Source organism: Oncorhynchus mykiss, chromosome 32, assembly GCF_013265735.2.
Source record: "Oncorhynchus mykiss isolate Arlee chromosome 32, USDA_OmykA_1.1, whole genome shotgun sequence".
Taxonomy (NCBI): domain Eukaryota; kingdom Metazoa; phylum Chordata; class Actinopteri; order Salmoniformes; family Salmonidae; genus Oncorhynchus; species Oncorhynchus mykiss.
The window spans coordinates 23,243,702-23,261,745 of NC_050572.1; the positions used below are offsets into that span (position 1 = coordinate 23,243,702).

General features: G+C 43.6%; 1 protein-coding gene across 2 annotated transcripts; it reads right to left on the minus strand.

Moving 5' to 3' along the window:
- Positions 1 to 5,936: 5,936 nt before the first annotated feature.
- On the minus strand, positions 5,937 to 17,272 carry LOC110488129 (transmembrane protein 106B). Of its 2 annotated transcripts, none has more exons than XM_021560159.2 (8): positions 17,111 to 17,272; positions 12,949 to 13,140; positions 10,305 to 10,368; positions 10,002 to 10,161; positions 9,566 to 9,706; positions 9,242 to 9,291; positions 8,585 to 8,638; positions 5,937 to 8,273 (listed from the first exon to the last, which is right to left on the minus strand). In XM_021560159.2, exons 2-8 carry the CDS (start codon positions 13,130 to 13,132, stop codon positions 8,132 to 8,134), a joined length of 795 nt encoding a protein of 264 aa, XP_021415834.1. In that variant the 5' UTR covers positions 13,133 to 13,140; positions 17,111 to 17,272; the 3' UTR covers positions 5,937 to 8,131. The 2 variants fall into 2 exon arrangements, with proteins under 2 accessions (XP_021415834.1, XP_021415835.1); XM_021560160.2 differs by lacking the exon at positions 17,111 to 17,272 and adding an exon at positions 16,010 to 17,096.
- Between the last annotated feature and the right edge of the window lie 772 nt (positions 17,273 to 18,044).

The following is an 18,044-nucleotide window of genomic DNA, read 5'->3' on the forward strand; positions in this document are numbered from 1 at the left end:
GGAGAGACAGCCTGGTGCGGGGGGCTGCCACCGGAGGGCTGGTGCGTGGAGGTGGTACTGGATAGACCGGACCGTGCAGGCGCACCGGAGCTGAGCCTGCCCAACCTTACCTGGTTGAATGCTCCCGGTCGCCCTGCCAGTGCGGCGAGGTGGAAAAGCCCGCACTGGGCTGTGCTGGCAAACCGGGGACACCATGCGTAAGGCTGGTGCCATGTACACCGGCCCAAGGAGACGCACTGGAGACCAGATGCGTAGAGCCGGCTTCATGGCACCTGGCTCGATGCCCGCACTGGGGACACTGTGCGCTCCACAGCATAACACGGTGCCTGCCCGGTCTCTCTTGCCCTCCGGTAAGCACAGGAAGTTGGCGCAGGTCTCCTACCTGGCTTCGCCACACTTCCTGTGTGCCCCCCCAATAAATTTTTAGGGCTGACTCTCTGGCTACCATCCACGCCGCCGTGCTGCCTCCTCATACCAGCGCCTCTCCGCCTTCGCTGCCTCCAGCTCTTCTTAGGAGCGGCGATATTCTCCTGGCTGTGCCCAGGGTCCTTTACCATCCAACTCGTCCTCCCATGTCCATTCCTCCTTGCGCTGCTCCTGCCTGTCACCACACCGCTTGGTCCTGTTGTGGTGGGTGATTCTGTCACGATCGTCATAAGGAGTGGACCAAAATGCAGCGTGGTATGTGTTAATGATTATTTTTTTTTGTAAATAAAGCACTGAATACAAACTATACAACACAATAAACGACTGTGACAATATAACGAGACCTATGCTAACACAAGCAACTAACATAGACAATCACCCACAACCCACAATGACAAAACAGGCTACCTAAATATGGCTCCCAATCAGAGACAATGACTAACACCTGCCTCTGATTGAGAACCATATCAGGCCAAACACAGAAACAGACAAACTAGACATCCAACATAGAATGCCCACTCAGATCACACCCTGACCAAACAAAACATAGAAACATACAAAGCAAACTATGGTCAGGGTGTGACAAGATGTGTATCTTGTAGTTTCAACACAGCTCAGCAGTGTGTGGTTATTTGTCGCTGCACTTATGAATATAGAGAACCAGAAAAAAAATCCCCACAATTGGATCAGTTTAATATTAGACTGGTCTCTGAAGGTTATGGCTTAGGGGAGTTCAAGGTGTCTGCAATGGTATTTGAAATGTATAGATTTACCAGCCATACCTGTTCCATTCCAACACATTTCGCAAGCATTTTCCTCACAAGTCTTGAAAGACTATGATAGTGTGTAGTACAACTACTCACTACTAACTACTACGTAAGTGTTCGATTACAAGACCGATCTGTTAATGTTGTGTAACAAATCTGTTTTGAGTATTGTTTTTTTCTTCCCCTAAAAATAATTGTATTTTCATGTCGGTGAAGCTTGTGACCAGTTTCCACTTAGTGTCTATTAATGTGAGCGATAGAAGAGGAGGAGACAGTCAAGAGATGGATCCTTTATCATGGATTTATTTTTATTTTTTATTTTATTTAACCTTTTTTTAAATAAATTACCAAAATAAACTACCAAAAGGCAAAAAAGCCTCCTGCGGGGATGGGGGCTGGGATTAAAAATAAAATATATATATAAATATAGGACAAAACACATCACGACAAGAGAGACAACACAACACTACATAAAGAGAGACCTAAGACAACAACATAGCAAGTCAGCAACACATGACAACACAGCATGGTAGCAACACAACATGACAACAACATGGTAGTAACACAACATGGTAGCAGCACAAAACATGGTACAAACATTATTGGGCACAGACAACAACACAAAGGGCAAGAAGCTAGCGACAACAATACACCACGCAAAGCAGATACAACTGTCAGTAAGAGTGTCCATGATTGAGTCATTGATCGAAAAGATTGAGATAAAACTGTCCAGTTTGAGTGTTTGTTGCAGCTCGTTCCAGTCGCTAGCTGCAGCGAACTGAAAAGAGGAGCAAACCAGGGATGTGTGTGCTTTGGGGACCATTAACAGAATGCGACTGGCAGAACGGGTCTTGCGACATGTATACAGAGATGACCAGTTTACAGAGTATAGAGTGCAGTGATGTGTCCTATAAGGAGCATTGGTGGCAAATCTGATGGCCGGTTCCACGTACCAGGCCTCCAGTATGTCTCCCCAGCCTGGTAAGACCTGTGGCAGCACATACCAGGTTTCCAGTACGTCTCCTCAGTCCGGTGAGACCTATTCCGGCTCCACGTACGAAGCCTCCAGTGATAATCCATGGCCCAAAGCCTCCAGTGATAATCCATGGCCCGGAGCCTCCAGTGATAATCCATGGCCCGGAGCCTCCAGTGATAATCCATGGCCCGGAGCCTCCAGTGATAATCCATGGCCCGGAGCCTCCAGTGATAATCAATGGCCCGGAGCCTCCAGTGATAATCCATGGCCCGGAGCCTCCAGTGATAATCCATGGCCCGGAGCTTGCAGTGAAAATCAAGGTCATGGAGCCTCCGGCGACAGTCCCCAGTCCAGAGCCTCCGGCGGCGGTTCCCGGTTCGGCGCCTCCGGCGGCGGTTCCCGGTTCTGAACCTCCGGCGGCGATTCACGGTCCGGTTCCTCCAGCGACAATCCACGGTCCGGTTCCACAGAAGCGGAGGGATCAGCGTAGGGAGCGGGGGCTACGGCCCGAACCGGAGCCGCCACCGAGGGTAGATGCCCACCCGGACCCTCCCCTATAGGTTCAGGTTTGCGGCCAGAAGTTGTGGGATCTTGTCTTTGGTTGTTGCATGTGTTTGCACTCCTAGCTTTACGTTCGTTGAGTTGTTTATTGTTTTTGGTGGAACATTTATAATTAAAAGGAAAATGTACGCCTACCACACTGCACCTTGGTCTTCATTTAACGACAGATATTACACGCAGTAAAAGTCTGTGTTAGAGACAGACAGGCTGTGACCACTCCACCAGTTAGTGATTACGTGCAGTTAAACAAACAAGTTCTCAGTCGTGTCATCTATTACAAGTATTTTAGATGGCTCATTATTAATCATTCATTTACTGGAATTCAATAACTTCTTACTGGCACTGTTTCAACGTAGAGAGGAACATCAACATCTGCTGGGAATTGGATCTTTGAGAGGTTTAATTCCTTTTGTAAAGAACAGCTACGACATCATAAATACCAGCTAAATTCCAAACATCACCATACTGAATCTTACCCATTGAATAGGCATAACACTCGGTGCTCGACTTGGGTAGGAGCTTACCGGAGTTCCTACACCTCACATTTTCTAATACTTGAGCCCCTATTCCTCTTCTAGAATATTAGTTAAAAAGTATTGTGGAGCTCCTGTACCTAAATACAGTATAAACAGTACCAGCAAGCAAAATGAGTACCGGCGCCTATTTCAGTCCATGTCAAGCACTGATATGTTATCATCATTGCTGCCTGATATCAATCGTAAATCCACCAACTACATTTCATCTCCCTGAGACATGGAGATATCAAAATGACTAACAGTGTGACGGTATGTACACTAGCTAATCTATTATGATGGTATTATATTCTCTACAACAGATTATATAAAGTGCAAACAAATGTACATTAGATTAGAATTAACAACAGCAGAGCGTTGCCTTTATTCCAAATGTTTATTGGTGAAAAATCACAATACAATTTCCTGAGGTTAATGTTCCGTAGTCACAGTCACTGTGTTTCCGTCAGTGAACATGTCCAGGTAGCGCTCCAGTGTGAAGTCCTCTCTGTCGGCCAGTGGGTTGTGCTCCAGGCAATATAACGTCATCCTGGCTGTCTGCTGCCTCAGTCTCTGGGCCTCTCTCTTCATTGGCTCCCTCTCTACACTCAGCACTAAAGGCTGAAGCTCTGGCTCTGGGGAGGAGGCAGGCTCAGGGGAAATATAGTCAGACTCCAAAAATTGGCTAACCACATTGTCAGGCAAGGCAATGTATTGGTCTTCCAAATGGTTGCCTGTATTGGTGTAGTCACCTGGCTGCAGGGGTTCTGGAGTTATAGCTAAAGGGTTGCCAAAACGGCTGTAGATATTGGTGTAGTCGGAATCACCTGGCTGCTGAGGTTCTGGAGAGGCAGGATAGTGGTCCTCAAAATGGCCAACTGTATTGGTGTAGCTGGCATCACTGGGGTTGCCATGGGTGACCCAGTCGCAGTGGGTAGATGGTGTGAGTAACTCTGGAGTCTCTCTATAGACTGGGCCGACGTCAGGTCGCAGAAGGAGGAAGGAGGGTACGGGTAAGGGCGGAAGCTGCGGATGGGGGAACATGTTCATGAGAGTGGCATATTGTGAAAGGGTCATGTTGCTCAAAGCTTCCTCTGAGAGGTCTGGGTATCTTGGAACCCCTGAGAGCTCTTCCAACACTTCGGCGAGCAGGTCTTCCTCATCATTGCCCTCTGCTGGTAGGTAGAATAACCGCTTCAGTGCAGGCCCAACGGCATGTGTCTCCAGCAGAGATGAGGATATGTCAGATTGCTGAAAATCTCGGTTTAGTCGGTTAGCCTGGTTTCGGCTCCTACTTTTCACTGTTGCTTTTTTCACTTTGATGCTCTGTTTTTTTCCTTTACTCACTGCTCTCTTTCTCCTCATTTGATTCACAAGTTGGTCAGACTCACTGTCAGTGTCTGTTAGTCCCCTAGTCCCTGTCTCATCCACCACCTCTACCCCGTCTTTCCTCAGCAGTGACATTATCCTCTTGTACTTCTCTGTAGTGCTGTGTTCTTGGCTGGTCCAATCAAAGCTGCCATGTGGGTTCCTCTGTTTAGGTGCAGCATGCTTCTTCTTCTTCTTTCTCTTCCTCTTGAGTGGCTCAGGAGACTCTGAACTCTGGCTCAAGTCTAAAACGTCCTGATGCTGGCTTGTCTCAGGTGTTTCAACAGGACCCATAGGAATAGTCTCCCTGTGTGTCTCTGAAGTGATCAAGGCCAGCTGGTGAGGTGGGGAACCTTGGTACACAGGAAGACCGTGCCAGGAGGCCGATGGTGCTGCGTGGTACATCTGGTATACCCCACCTGCACTGTAAGGGGCAGCATTGTTCACAAGTAATGTCACTGCTGATCCTGCATACACAAAATGCAAAAATAAATGACAATATGTGTAATATACAATACTATTCGCAGAAACATTCCTTTCATATTCGCTGTCAAAGCAAAGGACCCAACCTGACACACGCACCACACACACGACAGGCTGGGAGCAGCATAGGGTCAGCTGGCGGTAAGTGCTTTGCCCCAGGGCACAATAGTCCTGGGTATAGAACATATTAAATTGAAGCCAGCTACTCTCTGGATGCAAATTCCTCCAGATTTCCCTGTTTGCCCTGGGATTCAAACTCTGGTTACTAGCCTGGTCCAGGATCTAGTGGTACTCTTGCTCCATTGCTGTCAAGCCAAACAACCTTGAGGCTACAGCCATGTTACAGCTCATCTGACAGTGTACAAGTCATTTACAATACAAGTTTGCATCAACATGTCATCAGTAATATCAACTTACCATGATCTAGCTGTAAGGCAAAAGAAAGATCCTCTTCCAAATTGGGCTGAAAGTGCATAGTTACCAACGTACCTTCAGCCACCTAGGGAAATTAAATGTACCAAATGCCACCGAAACAGGCTATTTATGCAGACAGGTGTTTGACGTCACATATGGTGTTTATGATGTAAAAACTGTCCCCACTGGCTGTCAACTGTCCCCATGGTAACATTGTGTGAGTTCACTTCTGCTCAGGAGACAAGTTTTGCAAACATGCAGTCAGAATTCCAGTATTATTACAAATCGATGGGTTCATGAGTGCATTGTGATGTCACACTGATTCATGTGCTAATTTGCTTGTGAGTGTTCCATTTCTTACCAGTTCCTCTGAGGTTGGTTAAATAAAAAGGCATGAACAAAGACAGAAGAAAATACAAGACAGACAAATGAGATGTCGACAACTTTATTCACGCTTTCAGAAAGGGTAACCATGCAATTAAACTAGGTAGGACAAATCGTGATCACCCATTTTGAATGTATCATGATGAAAAGCAAATAATAAAAACATCAACTACATTAAAAAATTGCTTGTATTTACATTGTCAAATACCGTTAATCAAAATAAATGTCAGTACCCCACAGCAGATGTAGACATTAGGAAAGAACAACCTAAATCAGATAAACCACTTTTCTAGTTGATGTGTCAGTAGTACTGCAAGTCTTCACTCAATCCTAACATTCATTCAAAAGCTGATCCACTCTTCCATACAAGATTAATTGATTAGGAACAAACGACTGTACACATGTTAAATGTTGTGCTCTACGATAACCCAGGAAACTGCTAATTAGATATCCACTCTTCCATACAAGATTAATTGATTAGGAACAAACGACTGTACACATGTTAAATGTTGTGCTCTACGATAACCCAGGAAACTGCAAATTAGATATCCACTCTTCCATACAAGATTAATTGATTAGGAACAAACGACTGTACACATGTTACAAGTTGTGCTCTACGATAACCCAGGAAACTGCTAATTAGTTAACGGCAAACTACTAAGTATGATAATTCATAAAGAAATGAAAGGTATATTTCTATGACAGAGGGTAGTTTCTATTTGAGTTGTACATTTCAAAAAGGTTTTCCTCAATGTGGGTAGGAATCATATTACAAACGTGGTATTAAATCTAGGTAGTTCTAAACTCTCCAACTGAGTTTGATATGCAGGGAAGTCATTTATCAAAAATGTACAAAGTCCCTTGCAGGTTATTCTCTTCATGCATGTAAAAACTAAGTTGGTCGAATTCAAGTCAGCAGTAGGTCGGTATCACAAAACATTATGCGAGTCCCTCGTAGGCACGAACTCAGAAGGAAGAGGTCAATTACTGATAATGAATCACTATCAATCAATCTTTTTATTGTACCAATTGGGAACAGAGTGGTGGAAGGAACTTTTAACATCTTAATTTCTTTAAATAACTCAATTTTAGGGACATAAGCCTTTTAATTCAATCAATGGATCACACATTAACACAGTTGGATCACCCAACTGTAATATTAGTAAACAACTGGTCCAAATCCAGATTGTACAGAGAGCCCTCTAGAGGAGAGCCCGGTCATTACAAGCTTATACATATGAGAAATGCCACATTCTGACTTATCCCCTATACCAGGGGTATTCAACTCTCTCTACGAGGTCCGGCGCCTGATAGTTTTTTGTTCTACCTGATAATTCAATTACACACACCTGGTGTTCCAGGTCTAAAATCAGTCCCAGATTAGAAGGGAACCATGAACAAAGCACATTGGAACTGGCTTCAAGGTCCAGAGTTTAGTTTGAGAAACCTATATAGCGCACTACCTTTGGCTAGAGGCCTAGTAGTGTGTGCTATAGTCATATAGGTGTCATTTCAGACTTGGCTCACTGTGCCTCTGACTTTTCAGCAGAATTAAATAATACACTAGATCCACCTGTCAAAATAATACACATTATTAATGTGTTACGTGAAGTACGACTTTGAGAATAGTTGACTGGTCCCAGATCTGTTGGTTCAACTCCTTCGACTATCATAGAGATACAGATTTGAGACCAGCTTACTGAGAGAAGTCTGAGGTCATCCTCATCCATAGATTGAGGATTATTAGTTCAGACATCTACAGTTCAAGTGGTTTGGAGGAGTGTGGAGTGGCTTCGTAACATGTTCCATTAACACAATGAGAAGTTAAATGCATTAATAAAGTGCATAATGGTTTGGTACTGAAACAGTATGGTACTTAGTGTTTAGACATTAAAAACAAATATTTTTGTCTGTAGACACATCCCCCCCACCGCACACCTGGCATATACTCCCAACACAATGGTGAGCGAACACAGAATTACATGACATCTACAGTGGGGTCTTCATCGGTAGAGGGGTGGTGGAGGGAGAAACACAGTGATCCATCTATGGCTGGGGTGGCCAACTCTCCTCCTGGAGAACTACTGGGTGCAACACGTATCCCTGCTCGAACATACCACCTTCAATTGACCAGCTGTGTTAGAGAAGGGCTGGAGCACAAGCCTAAACAACCAGTAGTTCTGCAAGATCTCTGATGTTAGCTTCCAAGGAACTTCTCCAGGTCAGGTAGGGCAAGGGGGTTACTCTGGGGGTATTGGGGCATTAGACACCTTGGGCTGCGCCCCCCTCAGAGTGGTGGTGTTACCTCCACAGTCTACATACTGGTACATCTCCTGCGTGACCTGCTCCATGTGGCCAAAGTACATCGTCGTCACCGTCACCCTGAAAACAACAAGAGGATTTAATTTCATTCAAATGGCTTTTTTTGTACCCTTTAGGAGAATAACAAGCAGGGATGTGATCACATCCAGTCAATATAGAAAAATACAAAAGAGGATATTGGTTGGATATGGGATTAGGTCTATTTCCATTCTGTATGAATAGAGGACGGTATCAGAAAAGTTCCTTATTAATAAAGGGAGGTCATTAACCACACAGAACAAGGTTGACTAACTGTTCTGAGTACATTAATACGTATGACATGGGAGAAAGGCCTCGTGGTCCTGTGAGAATGATAAAAGGGAGGTACTTACTGCATCATGACAACGATGTTGTGAACCTTTATGGTCTGCAGGCTGCAGTAATCACTAGGACACAGAGGAACAGACACTTCAGTCAGTTTCATGTGATGAACAAAAAGTTACATTTGTCCACCAGCCGGCTTTTACTCTGTCGAACCGTCTGGTTTCATTGGGTTTCAGAAATGGACTTGAATGGAGCCTATGGCAAGAGTGGGAAAAGGTCCCGCTGGATTTTCATTGGCTGATGTCTCAGTCCATCACCATCTAGCGTAACCCTTGAACCTCCCCTCCATGTTGTGGATTTTAAAGCAGGAGCAGCACAAGTGATAAGCTAAACAATGAACGAAAGGGAGTTGGGGAAATCAGAAAGTATGAATCTAAGAATTTGTTTTCACATATAAAGTTTATATGCCCAAATTCATCTAATCCAGCTATGGCAGGCTGTCCCTCTCCCACCTCAACTACAACATGCCCCTTTCAAGTCTGACTTTGTTCCACACGGTTTTCAGGCTCTATATGAGCCTGGGGACAAGGTTAAGCAAAAACTAAAAGCAGGCTGCAATCTGTACTCACATAGGATTTATTGAAACAAAGTCTCGACCATGAGGTCTTTATCAGGTTCCGTGTTCTCAAAAAGCTATGTGCTGTGTTGGGGTGTGCTGTACTTACTACATGTAGCTCATCTCATCTGCTAGGATGGTGGGAACCATGTAATCAACCTGGGAACAACACACAGGGTTATGATCAAAAAGATGACCAGGAGAAAGTATTTGAAGTGCCAAAATACATAATGTGACAAGTTGAGCAACTTAGGACCAGGAATAGGGGTCTGAGTCCACTAAAAACAGCTATGGCTTGTTGGCTCTTGAATTTAGTGAAACAGGACTTTCTGCTGCATGTCCAATAATGATGATAGAGTTGTTACCACAACTTTTACATTGTTGCTAGTGCGCTGTTAACGCCCTGTTGCCATGCTATTACAGAGTTGTGTACCTGCTCCATGCCCAGAGGACTAATAGCAGTGATGTTATTGATGCGGGACTTCCCAATCACTGTCTTGGAGAACTGGACTTGGGCTGTGACGTTGGACACCTCTACACTGTAGTAGTTGTTATTGGTAATGTTCAGAGTGTTCTGGAAGGAAGAAGAATGAATACCTTATAATTTTACCCTCAGAGAAACACACACACTGAGCAGTTTGAAGCCAGAGTTGGCCAGTGCGGCAAACCAGGAACAGTTTAGGAGTTAATACAAAATTACAGGGGATGGCAGAATACCTAGAGTCCTGCAACATTTGTGACCAAACTCATTTGCCCAAACATGGCCAACTTTAGGATAGTACAGGTTGATAAGGAAAAGCAGTCTCCTCCTGTGACTGTCCACAATGTGACCCAAATCATCATGTAGTTAGACCAGAGGAGAGGCTCACAGTCACGTTGAGATAGACAATCCTCTTGTCCTCGTCATAGGTGACGAAGATCGACTTGACGCCCACGTAGGAGACGTCTATGGTACGAGGGAACAGGAAGAAGACAGCCAGGCTGGACAGCAGCAGACACACAACCACCGAGGACATCACATACAGCTTTCTGTGGAGAGGCAGGAGAACAAATGGCAGGGTCAGCAGTTAAATAGCAGTTTGACAATGGCAGGGTACAAAGAACATTATAACAAGAAAGGAACAGCTACGTTTAGCCTAGAGATATCAACCCAACCACGACATTACACTTACGTTCTCCTGGGCCTGAGTCTCTGGTCACTGTATGGGATCAATGCTACAAGCTGGTTCTCTTGGCCTGCATAATGCAAGGAAACATTTACAACACTTAGGCTAATCATCGGACACAACTACAGCACAACATAACAGCAACACTAGGGATGTAACAATTCACTGATAAACCATTGATCCAGGGACCGATGCCTACGATACGAGTGCATCGGTTCGCAGGACCCTAAACTGATCCAAATGTGGCGTGAATCAGTCAGAAAATCGTTTAAAATGTTATGAGTAAAAAACAGTGAACCGGCAATTCATAACCTATTATTTCCCTAATACGAAAATACCTAAATCTTTTGTGACCGAATTGATGCGGCCTCTCCTTCAGTAGCTATTTAAATAAGCATGTCAGTCATTGACCTCCAAGTCAGATAACTGTACAGAGCTCAGCTGCTCGCACCAACGAGAGCCTCTAATATCTGCGCAGCACCTTCAGCATTCAAATTATTGTAAAATGGCTTTGGCAATGTAAAATCATAGGCTTTATAAGTTGGGTGACTTTTTCGATTGCCAGGTTCACCATAAAATTGTTTTGCTTTTAACAGTCAGTGCATTTGGTCATTTTTACATGAAGTTGTAATTTCATAACAAGGACACCAACCATTTTTGTGAGCTGTACTGTAGGCCTATAGTCAGAGCGGGAGAAGAGCAGCTCTCATCTGTAAAGTTCTAATGAAATCTGAAGCTGTGCTATATTAATTCATAGCAAGAACCTGACTGATAAATAATTTCACCGATATTATTGGCAAATAAGGCTATTTTACCAATTGTTCGAAACCGGCCGATAATTCCACCGATATTCGATAAATAAATTAAACTGTTTACTTGATAATTAAGGTTGGGAGGCTTAAAGAAGAGGTCATTACAGGACAGCAGGAAAACACACAGCAAAACCTCAGAGATAGCCTGGTTCCAAATATGCATGTGCTTCAGAGAGGAGAACAGAGCTGTGAAGTAGCACAGACAAGTTATTTGTCATGCAGACATGAAGGCGTGACTTCACAGCTGCAGTGTTTTTCCTATAAAACCCAGGGGTTATTAATAATTGTGCATGTTTGTGTTCATGTTGTGCCAGAATCTGTGTGTGGGTTTTGGTCTGTGTTTCATCATGTGGTGTTCCTAGGGTTTGGTTGATTTTTCTCCTATGCTATTGGCACCTGTGTCGCCTTGGGAGGGAAAATAAAATCTCAAATAGCTTATTATCCATTAGATTGGTTTCATTAAAATTGTGAAATAATTTATGACTGTTGTGAATATAGGTATATACTGATTCTTGGCATTATGACAGTCAAAGGGAGAGGGAGTACAAGTTCCAACAGTCTTACTGCCCTGACAGTTTCTCCCTAGGCTACAAAACCCCACGCGGTACCCATAGTTTTGTCACACAAAACAGAAAAGTATTTGAACTTTGGAACAAGATATTCATACACTTGTTTGAGGATATTACGGCATGTCACATCACACCCACCAGTGGAGACTACCTGTTCTAGCAGTTGGTTTTAACCACCAACTGATAGACTATAAACTTAGGGCTCGACCGATATGTAGTTTCACCGATATCATCGGTTGATATTGGCCTTTTACTGAAAGATAGCTATATCGGCCCGAAAATTGCACCGATATATAGGATGACAAAGGGAATATCATGCTTATCAGAATACTTGCAGCCCATCTAATGATCTCATTATTGTCACAAATTAACATTTGGAGCACAATGGCAATTTATGAGAACTTAGTGTGGGAAAATGTCACTTTTTCCTCACTGTAAAAACAGTAGGCTATAATCAGCAGATATATATTGATATTGGGACGTTTTGTCCTACCAAAAAATCATAGCTAGTCATAGCTAAGTTCTACACATAAATATAAACATATTACTTTCAACACATTTTTGATGTGATAAAATGACAAGTTAATCAGTCGATGGGGATTTCAGATACAAAGTGGGGGACAAAAGGCCTAAATGCTCAGTCTGCCCTATGGCTCAGCTCAACATATAACTCATTCTCTGACACACACACACACACGCACACACCTCAGAGAAGTAATCTCAGACAGATCCAGCTCAAAGAGGTCCAACTTGATCAGGATCAGATTTGAATTTTACTGAATCGATTCGTTCCACTTATCAAACCGAATCGTTTCAGACTAAAAGTATTGTTCCTGTATTGTGTCAGAGCTAACGTATTTATCTAGATACTTATTGAGTCATGCTTGAAATAAGAGATTCACATCCCTAGGCAATACTGTACAACATTATCCCTCAGAGGGGAAATTCACCAGGCTCTGGGGATAAAAATCATGAACCACAAACACCGCAGCTTGATTACAGTGAGTTTACAGGCAAAGCATGAGTCATTCATATGCCAAATTCAGTCAATGTTTCCCTCAAGCTCACAGAGTGATTCTATCACACACATCATCAACTGCAGTCTGACTGTGACACTGAACAGAACAAAACTCTTACCCAGTCATATTCATTCAAATGGTATAGCATCTTAAATCCTGTTTACCTCCAGGTATCCAGTCTGTACCCTGACAGCTGGGACATCTGACGCTGTCCCTGCCAGTGAACTCCACATAGGTGTGTGTTGCTCACCTCTAGGTATCCTCCCAGTGCCCTGGCAGCTGGGACATGTGACGCTGTCGCGGCCTGTGAACTCTACGTAGGGGAACTGGGACACATCCTCTCTCTTCCCATCATCCTCCTGGGTGGTGGTCAGGCTGTCATGGGAGTCTTCATGGCATGCCTGCTTGGGCAGGAGGGAGAGGGCTTTCCCCATGGTGACAGCTGGAGGGTCAGAGGTTACCGGTTGGCGTTTGTTTGTCATGTTTGAGGCAAACACACACACAACACAAAAAAGAAAAGTCCTCTCACTGTCAACAGTGGTATTTTCAGAAAACTTAACATGTAAATATTTGTATGAACATAACAAAATTCAACAACTGAGACAAACTGAACAAGTTCCCCAGACATGTGACCAACAGAAATTGAATAATGTGTCCCTGAACAAAGGGGGAGTAAAAATCTAAAGTAACAGTCAGTATCTGGTGTGGCCACCAGCTGCATTAAGTACTGCAGTGCATCTCCTCCTCATGGACTGCACCATATTTGCCAGTTCTTGCTGTGAGAGGTTACCCCCACTCTTCTACCAAGGCACCTGCAAGTTCCCAGACATTTCTGGGGGGGGGGGGGGGGGGTGTTGCCCTAACCCTCACCCTCCGTTCCAACAGGTCCCAGATGTGGTCAATGAGATTGAGATCCGGGCCCGTCGCTGGACATGGCAGAACACTGACATTCCTGATTTGCAGGAAATCACGCACAGAACGAGCAGTATGGCTGGTGGCATTGTCATGCTGGAGGGTCAAGTCAGGATGAGCCTGCAGGAAGGATACCACACAAGGGAGGATATCGTCTTCCCTGTAACGCACAGCGTTGAGATGGCCTGCAATGACAACAAGCTCAGTCCGATGATGCTGTGGCACACCGCCACAGACGATGACGGACACTCCACCTCGATCCCGCTCCAGAGTACAGGCCTCGGTGTAACGCTCATCCTTCGATGATAAACGTTAATCTGACCATCACACCTGGTGAGACAAAACCGCAACTCGTTAGTGAAGAGCACTTTTTGCCAGTCCTGTCTGATCCAGCGACGGTTGGATTTTGCCGGTGATGTCTGGTGAGGACATGCCTTAACAGACCTACAAGCCCTCAGTCCAGCCTCTCTCAGCCTATTCCGGACAGTCTGAGTACTGATGGAGGGATTGTGCGTTCCTGGTGTAACTCAGGCAGTTGTTGCCATCCTGTACCTGTCCCACAGGTGTGATGTTTGGATGTACCGATCCTGTGCAGGTGTTGTTACACATGGTCTGCCACTGCGAGTAAGCTCAGCTGTCCGTCCTGTCTCAGGCATTTCACAGTACAGCCGTTGCAATTTATTGCCCTGGCCACATCTGCAGTCCTCATGCCTCCTTGCAGCATGCCTAAGGCACATTCAGACAGATGAGCAGGGACCCTGGGTGTCTTTTGGTGTTTTTCCAGAGTCAGTAGAAAGGCCTCTTTAGTGTCCTAATTTTTCATAACTGTGACTTGAATTGCCTACCTTCTGTAAGCTATTAGTGTCTTAACGACCGTTCCACAGGTGCATGTTCATTAATTGTTTATGGTTCTTTGAACAAGCATGGGAAACCGTGTTTAAACCCTTTACAATTAAGATCTGTGAAGTTATTGGATTTTTACGAATTATCTTTGAAAGAGGGTCCTGAAAAGGGGACGTTTCTTTTTTTGCTGCGTTTATATACACACATACAGTTGAAGTCGGAAGTTTACATACACCTTAGCCAAATACATTTAAACTCAGTTTCACAATTCCTGACATTTAATCCTAGTAAAAATTCCCTGTTTTAGGTCAGTTAGGTCACCACAAATTCCCTGTTTTAGGTCACCACTTTATTTTAAGAATGTGAAATGCAAGAATAATAGGAGAGCGATGTATTTATTTTATATATTTCTTTCATCAAATTCCACTGGGTCAGAAGTTTACATACTAATTGAGTGTATTTGGTAGCATTGCCTTTAAAAATGGTTTAACTTGGGTCAAATGTTTTGGGTAGCCTTCCACAAGCTTCCCACAATAAGTTGGGTGAATTTTGGCCCATTCCACCTGACAGAGCTGGTGTAACTCAGTCAGGCACACGCTTTTTCAGTTCTGCCCACAAATGTTCTAAAGGATTAAGGTTATAGCAACTCCAATACCTTGACTTTATTGTCCTTAAGCCATTTTGCCACAACTTTGCTTGGGGGTCATTGTCCATTTGGAAGACCCATTTGCAACCAAGCTTTAACTTTCTGGCTGATGTCTTGAGGTGTTGCTTCAATATATCCACAATTCTCCTTCCTGATGCCATCCATTTTGTGACGTGCCGCCTGCAGTCCCTCCTGCAGCAAAGCACCCCCACAACATGATGCTGCCACCCCTGTGCTTCACGGTTGGGATGGTATTCTTCAGCTTGCAAGACTCCCCCTTTTTCCTCCAACCATAACGATGGTCATTATGGCCAAACAGTTCTATTTTTGTTCCATCAGACCAGAGGACTATTGTTTGTACCGATGAACATTGTACCTTCAGGCATTTGGAAATTGCTCCCAAGGATGAACCAGACTTGTGAAGGTGTGCAATTTTTTTCTGAGGTCTTGGCTGATTTCTTTTGATTTTCCCATGATGTCAAGCAAAAGGCACTGCATTTGAAGGTAGGCCTTGAAATACATCCACAGGTACACCTCCAATTGACTCAAATTATCTAAATTAGCCTCTCAGAAGCTTCTAAAGTCATGACATCATTTTCTGGAATTTACCAAGCTGTTTAAAGGCACAACTTAGTGTATGTAAACTTCTGACCCACAGGAATTGTGATACAGTGAATTACAAGTGAAATAATCTGTCTGTAAACAATTGTTGGAAAAATGATTGTGCCATGCACAATGTAGATGTCCTAACCGACTTGCCAAAACTATAGTTTAACAAGAAATTTGTGGAGTGGTTGAAAAACGAGTTTTAATGACTCCAACATAAGTGTATGTAAACTTCCAACTTCAACTGTACATACACATACCGAAATGCCACGATAATAAAAGCATTTTAAATCATATACTTTACCTTTGTTTTCTTCAAGAGTACCTTGTTGGGAAAGGTAAGTCCCACAATAAATGTTTTCAAAAGTGTTCGTTAACTAAGTGACGGCCTTCATCCCTATATGTTGTCTTACTGGATGCGTATTAGAACAGGGCTAGATAAAAGAAAGCCTTTACTGTACAGCCAGCAGTAGCTCTCCAGGAGGAGGGTTAGCCAACCAATGCTGTGCTCGTAGCTAACTGCTACACATCAATCGGCATTTGACAAACTGAGACAGAAATAGAAGTTAGTTAGCTATCTAGACATTGATTGGGTAACATTGGCAGGCTGACTTCTTCAAATCAACAAGAAATCGCCAAATAACAAGGTCTATAGCTAGCTACAGGTTCTATAGCTAGATAAGCTAGCTAACATGATTTGGTTAACAAACGGACAAGTTAATCTTTGTTTAAGTCACTGGTCCACTCATCGTGCAAATTATGCTAACTAGCTAGTTGTATGGCATTGCCATTCATTAAAATTACTCATCAGTTAGCAAGAATGTCAGTTGACTGTCGACTGGTTTGTAAACTAAGTTAGCTAGTAAATGAACTATCATAACAAACTGGTTAACTAGCTAGAAAAAAGGAAGCAAAAGGATAACGTTAGGAGGCTAGCCAACGATAGCAGCTGTTAGCGGGTGGGTATAATGTGTGGAACGTTCCAACAGGAATCTGTTCCAAAAACTTGGTAAAGTACAGGGTTGCCAGCAAACAACGCATAACGTTATATAAAGTAGCATGCTCAATTCGCCTAGCTAACTAGCTGCCGAATAGGCATCACCGTAGCCTATTCTTAATGTGTGTCCATAGGCTACCAAAGTAATGACATACATTTTTTTCGGAATAAACGTGGTGAGTGAAAAACGTAATGAAATAGCCCACTTCCTACCCGGTATCTTATTCTGCCGCTATACAACCTTGTTATTTAATTTTTGGAACAGATTCCTGTTGGAACGTCCAACCCGCTGCTAGCTAGCATCAACAAAGCAGGTCAGTCTTGTTTGCTATACGCGCTGGAATAAAATATATTTAACAGCATACTATTTATTCTACGGTGAAGTGAAATTATTATTGTCCGTCTTACCAGAAAACAAGTTGTTTTTCCTACCAATCCTTTCAGGTCATGCAGTTCTTGTTGTCAACCAACCTGACATGCGCAGTACGTTTCAGATGATGACGTCTTTGTCAGCTGACGAGTAGTCAGAAAATAAATAAAAGTTTTAGTCACCTCGGACAACGGGATATAGCTAGAAGGGATCCCGTTTTTGTCAAGTTAATGCGTTGTAGCTAACCAGCAACGTTAATTATCCTAACCTGCCACGAAAAGTCAAATCTGACGTTATTTGACAAAAGCTGGATCCCTTCTAGCCATGAACCGATCAACGCCTACAACAAACAATACAAATCCATAACTTCGCGTTGCAAAGTTTTTTTTTTTAACCGCGACTAAATTGACATGTCGATTGGTCCTCGCACTAAATTTAAAAATATATAAAGTAGAAGAAAGTACTTCTATATGTCCTTGTTACGTTTTGAGGTAATAATATTAAAAAGCAGTACTATGCTATTTCAGGCATTCCTATGACTAATACATGTCCTCCAAAATCAGCTAATTATTTTCAATTGTCGCTACAATTGTAGACCTACTGATTTGAAATGTTCATAACCAGGCAAAACGTCAGTATAGAGGCAAAGTGGAGTCGCAATTCATAGGCTCAGACACCAGACATAAATGGCAGGGTCTACAGACCACGGACTACAAAGGGAATACCAGCCACCTCTCTGACACTGACGTCTTGCTAGTTAACCCTTGCAAGGCTGCTGGCCCTGACGTCTGGATGGAGTGTTTACGGGCATATTCACTCCCCCTATCCCATTCCATTGTCCCCCATTGTTCCTGTACCCAAGAAAGCAAAGGTAACTGAACTACATGACCATCAACCCTGTACCACTCACTTCTGTCATCATGAATTGCTTTGAAAGACTAGTCAAGGATCATATCACCTCCACCTTACCTG